This window comes from Girardinichthys multiradiatus, chromosome 1 (assembly GCF_021462225.1).
Source record: "Girardinichthys multiradiatus isolate DD_20200921_A chromosome 1, DD_fGirMul_XY1, whole genome shotgun sequence".
Taxonomy (NCBI): Eukaryota; Metazoa; Chordata; class Actinopteri; order Cyprinodontiformes; family Goodeidae; genus Girardinichthys; species Girardinichthys multiradiatus.
This window is the reverse complement of record NC_061794.1, coordinates 5,121,687-5,138,593: the sequence shown is the minus strand read 5'-3', so window position 1 is coordinate 5,138,593 and position 16,907 is coordinate 5,121,687. Positions and strand designations below refer to the sequence as shown.

At 41.6% G+C, this 16,907-nt stretch overlaps 1 protein-coding gene across 8 annotated transcripts in view; it reads right to left on the bottom strand.

The window, feature by feature from the left end:
- The window catches only part of myt1b (myelin transcription factor 1b), a 69,398-nt gene extending 52,823 nt beyond the window's left edge, over nt 1-16,575 (bottom strand). For 4 of the 8 annotated variants that reach the window (XM_047368390.1, XM_047368401.1, XM_047368412.1 and 1 more), the window contains exons 1-2: nt 11,258-11,278; nt 6,296-6,402 (exon numbers count right to left, since the gene is read on the bottom strand). In XM_047368390.1, coding sequence (XP_047224346.1) covers nt 6,296-6,298 — 3 coding nt within the window. In that variant the 5' untranslated portion in view covers nt 6,299-6,402; nt 11,258-11,278. Of the gene's footprint in view, nt 1-6,295; nt 6,403-11,257; nt 11,304-12,282; nt 12,602-16,487 lie in introns of those variants that run through there. The other 4 variants (XM_047368382.1, XM_047368430.1, XM_047368366.1 and 1 more) reach the window with 4 other exon arrangements.
- Between the last annotated feature and the right edge of the window lie 332 nt (nt 16,576-16,907).

Sequence of the window (16,907 nt, the reverse complement as noted above, 5' to 3'; positions counted from 1 at the left end):
AAACATAGGGTCTTGGTTTCTCTCAGTCTTTCTTTTCTCTTCTTCACCCTATTTGGCAGAACCTCTTTCCTGCTAATAGACTTATGAAAAGAAGGAAAGAACGAAGGATGCGAGGAGGATGAAACAAGCGGTTGTTCTTGTTAAGGGCTTTTCTTCGCCCCTGACTCCCATCGAGGATACATTCATTAGCAGTTGCTGGAGGTACAGGTGCAGCCCCGACCCCCTCCTTTCGGTCCACCGCATCAGTCCGCTCCTCTCAAGCCTCTAGATTTTTGATGAAGCTCTTTTAATGTAGAAGTCCTACAACAAGCAACAGCTTTCTGTCCAACCTGTACTGAGCAGGTGACTCGTTCTAAGAGGGAAGAGGAGTATATCGTAATTATTTGTAAGCTCTTCAGGATGTTTATTCTTGCGTGCAAGCTAGATTTCACCTAGTCACTTAAGTGTCTAAATGTGCAAGGATTGCAAAGAGACCAAATTTGAAGTGCTTACGATTCAAATGAGAGTTTATATGTGCTTTTTATTCTCTTTCATAGAAAATCACTGCTGTTTTTATGAGATTTTTGGCAATTATAGATGATTACATATGCCTGTAACACACTCATACTAATTTTTATGTATGAAAAGTACCTGTCTGCACTGGATGCTTCCTGCTAAATCTAAGGTCATGTTCAATAATCTATTCAGGAATGACCTGGCAGGAGCCCACTAGTCAGGTGTCATAATCTGACACATTTCATATGAGTGAGATGTCCCAACCAGGATCAGAATCATGATCAATAAAGATAGAATGAAATACAAAATATTGCTGGGAATGTTCTAGAGTCGGGCTGCACGGTAGAGCAGTTGGTAGCACTGTTGCCTTGCAGCAAGAAGGTCCTGGGTTCATTTCCCAGCCGGGGGTCTTTCTGCATGGAGTTTGCATGTTCTCCCCGTGCATGCATGGGTTCTCACCGGGTACTCCGGCTTCCTCCCAACAGTCCAAAGACATGCCTGTTAGGTTAACTGGTCTCTCTAAATTGCCCTTAGGTTTGTGAATGAGTGTTTGTGTGTTGAACTGGTGACCTGTCCAGGGTGTACCCTGCCTCCCAACCCATAGACTACTGGAGATAGGCACCAGCTTCACCGTGACCCACTATGGAAGAAGCGGTAGAAAATGACTGACTGACTGTTTTAAATTCAGTATTTTTGCTTTGAAATCTGACTCTTTAATACTGACAATGTGCCTGTTTGTTCACAGGTTGATGAAGTTGAAGCCTAATGTCACAACATTTTTGAAAATAGCCATTCCCACCTCAGAACCTCAAACTGACAAATATTTTTGAAGAAGCTTCAACATGTCCAACAAAATGTTTTTTCCGTAGAATAATTGGCTGTCACATCCCTTTTTTTTAAAATTTTTTATAAAACCTCTATAATTAATTTAAAAGCAGACTTTCTCTCTGTAGAGCTGCTGATGGTAACACAGTTCAATTCAATTTATTTTTATAGTGCCAGTTCACAACAAATATCATCTCAAGGCAAAAAAAAATAGTTTTACAGGTTAAACAGGACATTTTAACTGGCTGAACATAACCATGGGTTAATTTAGAAAAATGCTAGAAATTCCTGTTTCATAATAAAATACATTGTACTGCTGCGCTTCTTTTCCCCTTCCTTTGCATCCTCCTTACATCGAGAGTCTACGGGTGAATCAAAACCTGGACTAAAAAGGGCTCCTGTTGCTTTCATGTTTGTGTAACCATAGCTACGTACATTCAAATAGGTAAGCATATCAAAGTTCTCTTCTTTTTCCTGTCCTTTTTTCTCAGTTCCAGCTCATTAAATTTGCATCAACACAAATTCACAGCAAATAAATCCCAATGCAGACAGGCAGGCATTTACCGGATGTCTTTCAAAGGGCTCTCTGTATGTTCTAAACTTGTCCTTTACAGTCGTTTAATTAGAGCACATTAACAAGGTATGCATATGGAAGCACAGACGGTGTGGTCAGTACAGAAAAGGAGAGAAAAGGAGTTTGTGTGCAGAACCTGCTGTAGATCCATGCATGTCATGTGCTTTAATGAGTGTGAAATGTGCGGAGCAGCTGCCGGGGAAGAAGAAAAAGAAACAGGAGGAGGAAGAAGAAGCAGCTCATCCCTTCAGGCTGTGTTGTACATTATCAATTACGTCCTTCTTTGTGTGCAGCGGCCGGAGCAGGAGGGCCTCATCTCTGCTCTGTATTCTGACAGCTCCATGTAAATGTCTGGCTGGGGGCAATGACTTCACAGAGAAGGTCACCCTTCGTCCCTTGGTGCACATAAATGACTCTTTTATTCATTTTCCGGTTTACAACAGCTGATGAGGAGAGGATGGAGGTTAAGGTGGAGTGGCGACACAGAGAGACGATACGGAGGAGGCCGACATCTTCAAAAATGACCTGCGGACAGCAGCTGCCAATTAGAGCAAAGCTTCCCTTGACGGGCAGACCAAGCTGTACAGCCTCTATGTTGGCGAGACTCTGCACTTTCACCTTAACAATCCACACAAGACAGAGCAGATAGCAGCGGTGGGGATGGGGGTGGGGGCCGATGTCATGTTTCCCAACTTGTATGTGAAAAAGACTGAGCATGTGTGATCACATAATGGGTCATATGTGTGTCTGCCATCAGAGGTTTGCCATTTACAGTCTGAGTCATCCTGATGTGATTCAGGGCTCCGATTTAAGCATCTTTTAGCTCTGATCCAGAGTCAATTTCTTCTGCTCTGGAAATGAAAACAAGGCTGAGCAGTCAGGAGATTCTTTATTTTTGTATTAGTTTTTAGACACTAATGGTCTTTATTTTTTTTTTACTTTTTTTTCAATAAAGAGTTGAGAGGAAACTGGGTGGAGGGAGGGGGAGGACCAGGACTCAAACCCACAACAGTCAGTGTCGAGGACTAAAGCATCCATACATGGGCTGCCCGCTTCACCCCTCCGCCACTGCCGCTCCCAGGTGATTATTTATTGATCACTGACTGAATTTCATTTGGGATTGAAAAAATGACATTTTAAATGTACTAAAACCACATCTTATGCAAAATCTGAGTCAGCTCAGAGAATGTTATCAACTCTGGTGTTTTAGCTTATCAGGAAGCTTAGTAACAGCAAAGTGAACACAGTTCACACTTTCCACCTCAGATCCGATTTTTATATTTCCTCTATTCAAGTTATTTTTTTGTGTGTTAAAAATAATGACATAAACCTTATGTTTTTATTTTCTTTGTTGCAGGCAACTTACTCTCATACCAATAACTATTATAATGTCTGGTGTATATTTATATACATTTTTGGTGTGTTATATTTGTACACTGTATTCATAATACCTCCTGAATTTGGGATTCAGACTTCAAAAAAATCAGAAGAAATCAGGAGGTGTAACAATGCACAAACACATTAGATGTGGACCTTCATCCACAGAACAGGATTTTTGGCAAGTGACTCAAAATAGAGACATAGAAGCCTAAATTGAACCAGAGAAAACTGTTTTTTATGCAGATGGATGCCTGGGTGTGTAAATGTGTGCGCATTTGTGAGTGCGATTGGGTGAATATGGCTCGATAGTATGAAGTTCTTTTAGTGGTTGGTATGACTTGAAAAGCGCTATAAATTCGATCCATTCGCATTGTATCAAACTTTGAATGTAAAGAAAGTGTAAAATATTTTACATTTGTCATCATACATTTTGTTGATTTTGTGAAAAGTTTCTGTGAAACTGCTCTGAAATTAAATCTCTTTTTTCCACCCATCATGGAAGCCTCTTATCTTATGTGGCTAAGGTAATGTTAGGTTACATTAGCAACCCATTTCATTGTGATTGTTGGGACCATCCACACATCCAATACCCTCATGTCAGAAGAAACAGTACCCCATTTCCATACAGACCCAGGTCAGTTTCATAAGTCAAAACAGCAACAAATCAGACTTTAAGTATGGCCTTCTATTTGTTTTCCTGTAGCAGTTATTTGGTGCTGCCTAAACTGGCTGATCACAAAGACTTTAAGTCCATTCTCTGTTCCCAGCTTTCTCCTATCAGATCAGAGCGAAGTATGAGAATTCAGAATTTGGCCATAAAATCCTTTTCATTTCAGCTACCGAGAAGATCCTAATTCTTACTTTTGTAGCCTTTTGTATCCTTTACTCAATAAGAAATAGTTTTTAAGGTTGTCAGTTTGTGTTGGTTTAGCAGTGCATGGATATTGGTTGACTGATAATCAAGAAAAAAGTTTAGTGATCATTTTAAATAAACTCGGAATTCTGAGCAATATACAGTACATAGATATTTGTGACATGAGGTCACAAAAGACGCCACAACAACATCTTAAGCACAGCAAACCTCACTTGCCTTAATTAAGGTCATTGTTTGTTATTCAGAAGAATCAGAAGGAGGAGAAAAATGAAAAATGACATCCATGGGAGAGTTTCAAGGCCAAAACCACAGTTGGGTGAAAAGAAAAAAAAGCAACATCTAACATGACCCCAAAACATCTTCATAAGTTTCAAGACTTTTGGAAAAATATTCTGTGGACTGACAAGACATAAATATGAACTTTCTGGAAGGTGTGCTTTCCATTATATCTGGTGTAAAACTAACAAAGCATTTCAGAAGAAAAACTTTATAACTACAATTAAACATGGTGGTGGTGAGGCATGATGGTCTGGGGCTGTTTTGCTTCTTCAGAACCTTATTGTTATTGATGGAAACATGAATTCTGGTCTGTAGGAAACAATGAGGGGTCATATTTAACCAGCAGTTTAGGACGTTAAGCTCAAGGTTAATTGGGTTATGTGGCAGGAGAATGATCTGAAACACACCAGCACATCCACCTCTGAATGACTCAAAAAAAGCCAAACTTGCATTCGATTCAGATGCAGTGGCATGACCCTCAACAGGCCACTCATGCCTGAAGACCCTTGAATGTCTTGAAATTAAAACAATTCAGCAAAGAAGAGTTAGCCAGAATTTCCCCACAGTGATGTAAAAGACTCATAGCCAGTTATCATGAACACTCAATGGCTGCTGTTGCTGCCAAGGGTGACACAGCCAGTTATTAGGTTTAGGGGGCAATTACTTTTCACATAGGGGTCAGACTCAACTGCTTTTGATCTCTAGTTATAAAATAAAACCAGTTCAACTGATCAGCTCTGGACTGGACAATTCTGCACAGCACAACATTGATTTATAAAATATTTCACAGAAATTTATAGTTAAGATTGCAGGTTATTTAGCTATTTTTCACAGATATGCACATTTCTACTGAGAATTAAAACAAGCCCCACAGTGAGAGTCTTTCATCATCTTTACTGTCTTTGCATCTACGTATATTAAATATTACAAATGTCTATTTTGCTTTGTTAAGGTGATATTTATGTATTTAGACACAGAGTAAATACTGTTCTTGTCTGACAGCATAAGTAAAAGAAAACACACTTTAAGGCCAAAGCAAGCAGAAACAAAGCTAATTCAAGGCTGGCCCATGCACTGTGTGACTCTTTAGGAAATTCTTTCTTTGTGACCCTTGATGAAGTGTTTAAAAGCAGCACCTCTCACTCCTCATTTGTGGCAGAAATCAAACCCAATCAATAAAAGTCATCTCTTCAGATGAACCCGAGCCATCAGGGGCAAGCAAAACTACTTTTACTGAGCCCAGGGGAAAACTGCTCCCACTCCTCCTTCTTCCAATCCCCCTCCACCCCCACCCCACTTCAATCCCTCCATCTCTTTGTTAGATGCCCCTCTCAGTTGCATGGCTCTGGAAATAAGGGGATCAGGTGTTTTGAGAATCCTTGAAATGGTGGCAGTGGGGGTCAGAAGTTTCTCCGCTCTGCTGATACCATTAGTTGGACTACCATTGACAAAAAAAAAGTATGAGCAGCTCAAGGACATCCTTTTGAGTTTCTTTTTTTTATTATTGTGAGTCCTGTGAAGTGAACTCAGCAGCAGGAAAAAGCTGAGCTGTGCTGTGCTGAGCTTAACTAAACTGAACTGAGGCTGAGGCAAGGGATGGGCAGGGCCTCCAGCCGGCGGAGAGATTTGATGTGTTGCTTGATTCATGTTTTTCCCCCTCACCCTGCCCCAACCCCCACACTGCAAAAAAACAACGCACACACAAACACACAGCCCCCCCACCCCCTTCCCCTCCTTCCTCCATCCGATCCAACTTTCCCCGCTGAGTTAGGGATCAGGGAAATGCACAGGAAGCAGAATCCGCTCTGGAAAAAAGGGCGTTGAGGGGTGTGGTGAGTGAAGAAAATAGGGGAGGGGGTGTTACTCACCATGATTGGTCTACGGCTCTGCAGTCTCTGGGAGGCCTGACAGCGGCTGCTATTCCTCTCGCCTCGTGTCCACCGCTGGTTCACCAGCTCACCCCGAAACTCATTTTCTAAAGGAGGGAACGAGGCGGGACAGGAGGGTGCAGGATGGGGGAAAGAGAGAGAGAGGAAAAAATATGTGAAATCAGCATCAGCACCGGTGGATGGGGTTTGGGTGAGGGGAGAGTGGGGGAAGGTTAGGCCACTCAAGCATGGTGCAGACACTGGTTTATTAACTGAAAGAAGAGGACGTATGCCGCTCACATCTCACACAAAGCCGTACCTAAGTGCCACAGCTGGAGTCCCTGTCCCTTTGCTATTAGAATCAATCAAATCTGCGCATTTTTATCGAGCTTTTCGGGGCTCATGTATGATTAGAGGGGGTGGGGTGTGGGGAGTAAATAATGAATCATACATAAATCAAACCATCTCTTTTCCTTTTCCCTCACCCCCTGTTTTTTTTCCATCAAGATAATAGCATTTGATCTCATCTTTCTGATGGTGTCCCAGGAGAAGCAGACTCTTATGGATCCCTCTGTAGTTTTAAAGACATCACAGACAGAGGGGACAAATTTAACAGCCAAGCGGCGGTTTCAAGTTCAGCCAGAGTGCAGTACATTACACTACGAACGCCCAAGGCTGAACTTTTCAACTAATGCAGCATTAAGACACCTCACACTCTCTCTCTCTCTCTGTCGCTTGCTGTTTTCTGGCCCAGCTTGTGCCGTGAAATCTGACTCCTTTTTGGAATACAGATACATCTCCATCCCTTAGCTTTCACCTTTGTGGGACTCGTGCACCTCTGCCGGTAGGTGTGGGCTTTTGTGAAAGAGGAAGGGCCCTTGAGTTTACAGTGACCCCACTGACTACAAAAGGCTGCCTTTTTCTTTGTCCACAAAACATCTCGGAGCAATCAAAACCCAAACAAAGCAAGGTTTGGGTCACTCTACTGAATAAGTTAATTAAAGCGGCTCAGTATTTATGATGCATTATTCTAGTTGTAGATGTTCTTCCACATCCCAACTTTAAAACAAATGCAGTAATTCTGCTTTTTGAAATGCTTTGAAGGAGTTGAGAAGGTAGGTGCAAACCCTGACCTTTACCCCTCATTGTCTTTTTTCTATTTTATTCTCACTCGCCTGGTCTGCGAGTGAACACATACAGAAAGAAGATAAAAAGTGGGATGTTATTCTGTGGCCTCCCTCTTCTCCCTGCTTCACCTCACCAAAGCTCAGCCAGCACTCTTCAGAAAACGCTTGTTTATCAACTTTCATCTGCCAGCTGAAGAAAAGTGATTACAGCAGCAATACTGTTGGACTGCATCTCTATCTCAGCTATCTCTGTCTCCGCAGACACACAAACCACTTTATTACAGAGGGAAGTGAGCATCCATCTGGCTGCTCCGTGCTAGTTTGGAAGCTGGGAAGGTGAAAGCTGATTTTCAGGACAAGCAGCCTCCAGCTGTAGACCAGCGTCCATATCCACCACCTCTCGGGTTACAAACACGTGGACATTTTAGAACTCTTAAAATGAAAGAAAAGGACGATCAAAGTGATCCCTCCTTTGTTTTTATCTGTCGTTTTATTCCACCTCTGTGCAGACAGGGAGAATAATCAGAGCTCCTGCTTCCTGTTTGATCACACGCTGCTCATCCTCACCTAAAAACACACAAAGCTCATTATTTTGTAGAGAAAATTGGAGGAGCACGGGACAATTAGCCATTCACTTGGGAGGCCTTGCTCGAGAGGTGGGAACAGTTGGGGGACGAATACAAAATGAGGGAATATTGACTACCAGGAGTTTTTAATCAAATCCGATTTTCTGAAACAGCAAAATGTGAAAAAACAGTATGTTTAGGCTTTATTGTTCATTCCAAAATAGAAACAAAAAAGCTCTGTAAACTTTAGGGTCAAGTAATACTATTACAGGAGTGGGGCTTACTCTGCTGGGACAATGGAGCAAAGAGGCCTAAATCCAGAGTTAGATTAAACGCCAGGGTGTTCAGTCAGTAACAGTATTACTGCAGGCCCAGATGTACAGCCCTGCTCCTGTAAAGTAGGATTTAGAGACAACTTAGTGTGATTACAGTGATCCCCAAAGCAGAGATGGATGGGGCAAAAGTTGGGCAGTGGGACAGCCTCATCTTCGTCAAAAATATTAAATGGAAACAAAGGAGATGTTCAGCAAGATGTCAGAAATGAGATTGTGATACAAAGATGAGACATAAGGATGGGTCACCTGAGTTTTAAACCTCAATGTCTGAAAGTGAATTAGAACCAAAAATAGCAGATGTTCGTTTTTACCAATTATGGGGTGGGCTTTTGAAGGAACTCCCCTGAGGGCCATCATGATCTCAGCATCAAATGTGGTACCAGAATACAAACTACAGGGGTGAGCTGCACAACTCAAACACTAAACATTTCTATAAGTCACAAATGAATCTCATCTGACATTTTCGGCCAATTGGACTTTTCTTAATCAAGTTAATCAAAGTTATCTTTAATCAATTTCTCTTTCAGAGCCAAGGCATGAAATTCATTCTTTCTATTCTTTAGATGCGGATGCCTCCTCTCCATTGAGAGTACGACCCTGACCTCTGCTCGTGTTGCTTTACATTCCTGATGCAGTCTCTGGGAGAGGAGGGTGCAATTTGGCCCCAGCTGCTCTTCCTACATGTTCATGGCCCTCCCTTATCCGGCACCTGCTGTCCTCAGCATCGGCTGCTTTTCAGGCCCTCACAAATACAAGAGGTCTCCTCTTATCACCCAAAAATGAAACCAAAAAAGGGATGCAGACGGAAAGCGGCAAATGAGTAACGTCTTGTCTATTCTCCACCGTTATGGCCTCCGCTGGCAGCATAGGGCACCAATAACCTAATTCTGTAATCCCCCTAAACTAGGCTACACAATAAAAAGGAATTTTGGAGGATATTAAATATTGGCCACTAAAGTTATTTATATTTTCATGAAGCAAAAAAATAACAACTATGTTTTTAAGTAAAATAATCCCTCTAAACAGTTTTAATAGAATTTAACTAAAGATGTTGTTTCAGTCAGCCATTATTCTCGTTCTCATTCTCATTTAGCGATGTACAGAGAGCAGTAAGGTTAAACACATCAATAATAAAATAATAAATACATCAATAATATGAAGCTAATGACTGTCGTCAGGTTCGTGGTGGGAAATGTTTCTGTGTTGCAGCAAATATTTAAGTTTGAATACGTTGTAAACTGTCTTTGAGTGTGAATGCTAAAGCCAAACATGCCAGCAAGCTCAGCTTCTGTTGTCTTCTCTGGACTTGGAAGTCCGGTCTTCCAATGTTCACAGTTCTAAACACAAAAAGAAATCCCCCCTGAAGGTCAAAGGTTGCTTCAGGGGGCCTAGGTTGTGTACATGCAGCCAGATTGCAGTGATAGTTGACGCTATGAACTATTTATTTGTATTTATGAGAGTTTGTATCTTGTTAGAACTGTTTCACACAGTTCTAGACAGCCTATATTTGTGAACATCCTTCTTCAGTGCTGGAACAAACAGAACTGAGTGAAATAAATTATCTGGGCTAGTGCTGCTAGCAGCAGCTAGCACCAGAACAATTAGAAAATCACAATGATCTTCTAACTTACATTCAGCTTGGGTGTGACGTCATTCCCAGATTGCAGTTCTTTCCCAGTTTATTACTTTCATATTAATGTTTTCCAATTTTGCATTATTTTCTGTTATTTCAGCTTTTAACTTTGTTCTCTCTTTTCTCTTCCTAGAAGCTACACCTGGCCTGGTTCTGTGTCTACCTGTGACACCTTTCTGGAGAGGGGCATCGTCCGAGCTTCTGCTGGCAACAACCTAATGCTCACCCTCTACCGATGATCCACATGGCCCTGTCTTTCAGTGTTTAACCCTTTCTCTCTCCTAGACATGGCGATTGACTGAGCTTAACTGTAACATACTCTATGTGCTTTTTTTCAGACTCTAACCTTGAAAACTGGCTCAGAGTTTATCTGTTCTTTCTTTCTAGGTGAAACGACTAAAGGAGCTACATCCATTAACATTTACTTTTCCTTCCCATAGAAAGTACTCCTGGATCAGGGCTTCTGTGTTCTCTTTGTGTCCCTGCTCTGTTCTCTCAAACCTCCAGTCAGTCGTGGCAGATGGGCGCTCACACTGAGCCTGGTTCTGGTTCTGCTGGAGGTTTCTTCCTATTAAAAGGGAGTTTTTCCTCTCCACTGTCGCTACATGCATGCTCAGTATGAGGGATTGCTGCAAAGTCAACGCCAGTGACTGTCCACTGTCTCTACATGCTCATCCAGGAGGAGGGAATGTTGCAAGTCACTGACTGGATGCAATCTGCTGGGTTTCCTTAGATAGAAAAACTTTTTATCCAATTTGAATAAATAACTGAATCTGACTGCACTGTTCAATTGTTAGGATTAATTGGAATGTATGAACCTGACTTTTGTAAAGTGCCTTGAGACGACATGTGTTATGAATTGACGCTATATAAATAAACTGAATTGAATTGTTTCATGACCTAATGACAAACCTGCTTTTATTTCTTGTTTGTTTCAATTTAACATGGGAAGAAATGCCAGGTGAGCAAATGGTCTTAATAATTAGCTACAATTTAATTTGGTTGAGTTAAGTACACTATAAATACTGTAATATGCATAATGTATTTAAGTTTTTTATGCCAGTGTGGAATTACTGGAAAAGTAAACAAAATGTGCTAACTCAGCAGAGTTAAAGCTGAGCCTTATTTCTTTAAGTTTATTTCTTTGGTTTACAACCAGTTTAGAAGCCAGTTAAAACAGAGGAAACCTGTCTAAAATGTCACCATTAACATAAAAAATATCAGCAGAAAACATCTCATAAAACCCCAAACCGCTTCTGTATCTGGACGCTTTTTAAAACAGAGAAGTTCTGTTTATTTACCTGACTGGTTTTCTAAGACACGCAGCGGAAGTTTCTCCGATGGGATGGACAGGAAAGTTACAGAGCACGGTGACATAACGCTCCGCGCATCCTCATCCTCCTCATCCTCATCCTTCATCTCCTTCCTCCATCTTAGGACGCAGGTGCTTTGACAAACCGCGAGGCGCACATGGAGCACATTAAGCGGTCATGTAAGCAAAGCAAGAAGGTAGGAGGAGGAGGAGGGGATAGAAATTAAAAATAAAAGATCCCTATCTGCACCGAGCCGCTGAATCGCTTCGAGAAATGCGCTGAAATGAGGCTGCGCTTATTTCTGAGGACTTTTTATTTTCTCTTTGAATCTGCGCACTATGAAAGGCGGCTGACATTTGAAGAGAGCATCTCTTTTTTGCTGCAGAGGATCAAATGGCCAACCCCTCCCTCCATCCTTCCATCCAGCCCTCCGTCTGCCCGTGCATGTTTACGCTCAGCATCCTAACATCTCCTATAATCGGACACGTCTTACTGCAAACAGCGGAGAGGTCAGTCGGTCGGTGGAGAAAAGCCGGCGATCTATTCCCGGAGATCCGGAAGGTGAAACTAGAGGACGGGGCGCACTTCAGTTGCGACCCGGTCCGATAAGTTGGCGTTCAGTGGTAGATAAAAACGGTGCGTTTTCTTGCACAGAGAGAGGATGCTTCAACTGACAAACTGTGTAAAATAAACACGCAGCATCACCGAGCATCTGGAAAAGCAGCGCCATGCTTCCTCTGCTTATTAAACATTTGAAGCTTAAATCTATTCTCAGTTAAACGGAGCACGACAAACGCACACATGAAAAAGATCGAGTTTGTTTTGCTATAAGTTTTCATTTCTGAACCAGAAATGAAAAAAAAAAAAAAAAAAAAAACAATCAATCAAACAAACATCAACCATGAGAAAAATCGGCGTTCAGAAAAAACATGACGCGGACAAACATTAAAGTTATGTAAAAAGAGCCGTTTTTCATCTAATCATTAAACATACACACATTTATTTCTGGTTACCTGTATCCAATTAGATCTGATGTTTTTGGGTCCTCGCTGCTCTCTGAGAGTTACAGTGCGACTCAAGTTGTTCGCTTTAAAAGATATCCCAAGTAAAGATTTAAAAACCATCTATCCCGTTTCCAAAGATCTCAGGAATCAGAGGGGAGCAGGCGGAAGGTCGCAGCGGCCTCTCCTCACGCAGCGCATCGGCGCATGGCTCCGCATCCACGCGTTAAGATGTTTGTAAGCAAAAACATGGCTTCATTTGCCTTTGTCAGCGAGGAGGAAGGAAAAAAAACGTAATATTGACTTACCTTTCCCTCATGAGCCATTGTACAGCCCCCCACCTCCCTCCCTCCATCCCGGCCCCTCTCCACCCCTCCGAAACCCCCTGCAACTCCTCCCTCCGCCCTTTGCCATGACATCACGGAAGCTGTAGTAAAACCTCCAGCATCACATGGGCAGGGCTTAGGACCCCCTCCCCTTTTACTACACACACTCACCCCTTTCTCCTTCACTCTCTCTCTGACTTCAAACCAAATTTCCACCCTACATCATTTCCCAAATATGAAAATAAGTCCCCCCCCCCCCCCCCCCCACCCCCCCCGCCGCTCCTAACCATTTCAAACAGCACCCTGCTATCACCACACAATTCACCCCAGACTGAGCTCAGATTTTATACATATCAAGTTCTGCAAATGAAGGGCCCAGATTTACCTATTGTTACCTATTGTTTTGGTTTCTTTTTATGTCAAAAGTTATGCAGAAAAACTGTTAGAATTTAATCAATAAAACTGTGGTAATAATTTGTATATTCTTTACTAGAAATCTGTAAAGAATATACAAAGACACAATTACATAAATTTGTAAAATTCCAACTATTTCTTAAAATGTACTTTTCAACATAATTAGATTAATCCTAACAAAGTATTAAGATCATTTTGCGCATGTGGTTTGTCCTCTGTATTTGGGATTAAGGCATACAACAGAACTGAAAAGTAATAAACTTTGTAAATGTATTCTAACAAGGTGACATGCAAACCCTTTTCCTGACAACCACAGCTAACATGTGCCCTTCATTGGCAGTGACCACCTCAGGGTTAAAAAGCTGCAGCCTGTGAGCAAATTTGACTTTAGCATTAGTGCTGCTACTAAATTAGTTAAAGCTGGATACAAAGTTCAATATTTGCTCCATCAAAGAAACTTTCTCCACCATAAGTTCTTAACTTTTACAAAGTTGACATATTTTATATATGCAACTGATAAAAATATTGGTCTTAGCATTCTCTCAAGGGCAATGCACAAGACGAATTAGAAAAACATCTCACTGAGCTGATTTTATCACACTGAAGTATCTAATGTTAGAAATGAACTGTCATTGAATAATAGATTTAAGAAATGATATCCTTGATGAAAATGTAACTGTTTATTTTGGTAAATACTAACTACCTTCTAAAAATCATTAACTTAACATTTCAAACAGAGTCCTGCAAAAAGAATTCGCAGCCGCAGATTTGACACATTTAAAGTTCGGCAAAAGCAGGGTTGGCCTTATATAAATGCGAACTTTGCAGCAGCTTAGGGCCCCCTGCTGGCCTGGGACCACCAAGAAAACTGAATTTACACAGAACAGGTTGACAGATGAATCGGTTTTACACACACTGAGGAAGATTTTCCTAGTTTTCAATTCCATGTCTGACACTTTATTCCAAGTGATATTTATTATAAAAATGTGAAATGTCTGAAACACATTTTGCCATAGACAATTTAATTAATTATTCTTTCTGAAGATACTTTTTTTTCCTTGGACCGAAAATTGATGTGGTAGTTGTGTGGAGAGTGTGTATTTGACAGCATCTGATAACTTCTCTGAATTGAAAGTGGGGGGTTTAACAACTTATATATGCAAACAGGCAGGTCTCTGAAGGAACTCTGCTGGAAGTTATTTATGCACTGCGGAAAGATAGGATATCAGCTGGAATTATCAGACTAGGAAAGGAGCTAAAAGACTGATCAGAGTGGGAAACTGATTTTTTGATTATTTTTGTATACAACAAACAGCAAATCTTGATGGTGCAACTTGGACTCATCCCCAAAATATTGCTCACACCATGGTTTTGAGACCATTAGTGGAAATGACAAGCATTCATTACAAGCCATTTGAGAATAGTCACCACAAATGCCATCCTTTATCTGCTGTCTCCACACTGCGCACGCAGGGAATATTCAAAAAGCCCAACCTTCAGCTTTCTGAAATTCTATTAAATTCTTATCTCTTTGCAGCAGGCTCTTTTTGTGCAATCCTATTGTTATGCACTGGAGCTGAAATCAATCACCGGCCCGTGCACGCCACCGTCAGTATGATTTCAGACTGTGGCTGCAGAGAGGAAGAAAGGATTCACAACTGCAGCAACAACAGCATCGGCAATCAAGTAAACGAAGGAAGGGGGAATCGAGGAAAAAAATCCCTGATCTAAAATAATGTAGGAAGTTTGATCCCAGACAGGTTATTTTGTAAATCTTGTAAAAATCACAGGAGAGATAGGACACAAATTTGTGGAATAAACTCCAACTGATGCTGCTCTAGCAGTTTGAGGAGACTTCAGGACTGTGGACAGCTCCAACATGCCCGGTTGAGGTGAGCGTCTGATTTCAGAACTCCGGAGAGCTCCAGAGCTCCGCACAATAACTTCTGAAAGTCTTTGTTGACGAAACAAAGAGCTTTGTCTGAGGGCCGCTCCAACCATCTCAGGAAAATCAAGTTTAATGCCCTCCCCTCCAAAAAGGAAGAAGGAAACCCTCAGTTTGAAAGTAGTTTTAGTTCACCTAAAATTCATTACCTGGATCTACTTTCTCCCTCTAATCAGCCTGCTGAAAGCATCTTTGGAAAGATAAGGGACTTTAAATGAAATTAATTATTGCCTCATTATGAGCCGGACTCTTTAACATTTATGCTTCTCTTTCTCCAATTTTAGGGAGAAAACTTTTAAAGTTTTCTAGTTAAACCTTTTCCTTCACCATGAAGGGTTAGTTAGCCCCAAAAACTCACAATAAATGTTTTATTTGGACTTTCTTTAAAACTAACTTTTATAATCAACCCCTATATTGTCTTTATTTGAGATACTTTTTAAAATTCATTTTTATTATTTCAGACAAGATTAGATTTATTTTCTGGATGATTAAAAACCCTGAAACCGTCTTTAGCACCAGTTTAAACTGAACGTGTTTGTCCTTCCTATAATTGGAAACAAACAAAACGAAAGTTTTTATAGGCCTCATAGTTTACAAATATATGTTTAGTCCTATGCTTCTAATAATTTTAGACAAATGTTTTCACCTGTTCTTCTGGAATAAAAATAAAGTCCACTACACCTTTATTCTAAGGTTTACTAAAAGGTTATCAAAAAACTAAAAAGCTTTTCCAATCAAGTCAACTACCGACAACAATCTCAGCTTGCATTCTGAGCTAAAAGAGGAACAGAATCCCCAGGATAAGTTCTGAAGGGATCGGAGCCAAACTGGAATAATTAAAGGCAGTTTTCTTTGGAGGTATCAGGCTGCAGCCGCTCCATCAGCTGGGAAAACTTTCTCTCTGTTGTTCAGAAGTATGCCCGTGGATGCAGATGGCACCAAGGCCTCGCAGCTCTTATGCTTATATTGTGTGGAGCTGAGCAGCCAGCATAAATATTACATGGGGGCAGCAGCTGACTGGGCGCTAAGGTTGGGACCGGGGGAGGCCCTATAGTCCCTCGACAGATGGAACAAGACGACAGAGTAACACAACAAAAAAGTTTTTAATAAGCCCGCTGCCTAGCATTGTCCCTACGGTACCAGGGCCACACGGTCCCCTAGGGGACCAACTGTCCTTTGTCTGGACTGCCTTTTCTTTCTCACTGACTTAAAGTTCAGTTTTTACTTTAGTGTAAAAGCTGGAGTTTATTGGACTCGCTGTAGGGAAGTTTTAAAGTGATTAGACGGATATAAGCTTCTTTTAATCGTGCAGTAACGGTTCAATCATGTCAAACAGACTATTCTTTGAACCTGCGGTCGAATAAACTTCATAAAATATATGCTGTGCAGAGATTATCATTATGTGCTGAAGACAAACACATTATGAAGATGAAGAGAAATTTCTACTAAAACGCGCCTGAGACGCAGATGCCGGAGCACAAAGTTAATCTCTAAAAGTTGTGCACAATACGCGACAAATGAGAGCTACGAACCCAGAAAAGAGCGGCACAACTTCATGTTTGCGCTCTTCCTCCTCCTCTGCGTCTCTTCAGTCCCTTTCAGTCCCGCAACCACCGCCGAGTCCCGCAGGCTAGTTTAACTTCTGAGCAACAAAGTTTGGAGAACTTTACTTCAACTATAAGTCAGTCCCCCGCTCCTCCACCCCCCGGAGTTCAGCAGGTCCACGGGGGGCGTGGCCAGGCACCTGACTGACACTCAGGGCCAGCCAATAGGAAGAGGAGCTGGAGCCAATCCAGAGCTCCCAGTGTCAGCTTTCAACAACAATAACTGTGAGCAACAAAGAGCATCTGCTGCGGCCAGAACTTGTCCCACTCACTCTTAGCTGTAAGCTGCCCTAAAGCCTGAACGATGTCTGCCACCTTCATCTTAATGGTTTATTCTCCACTTCTGAT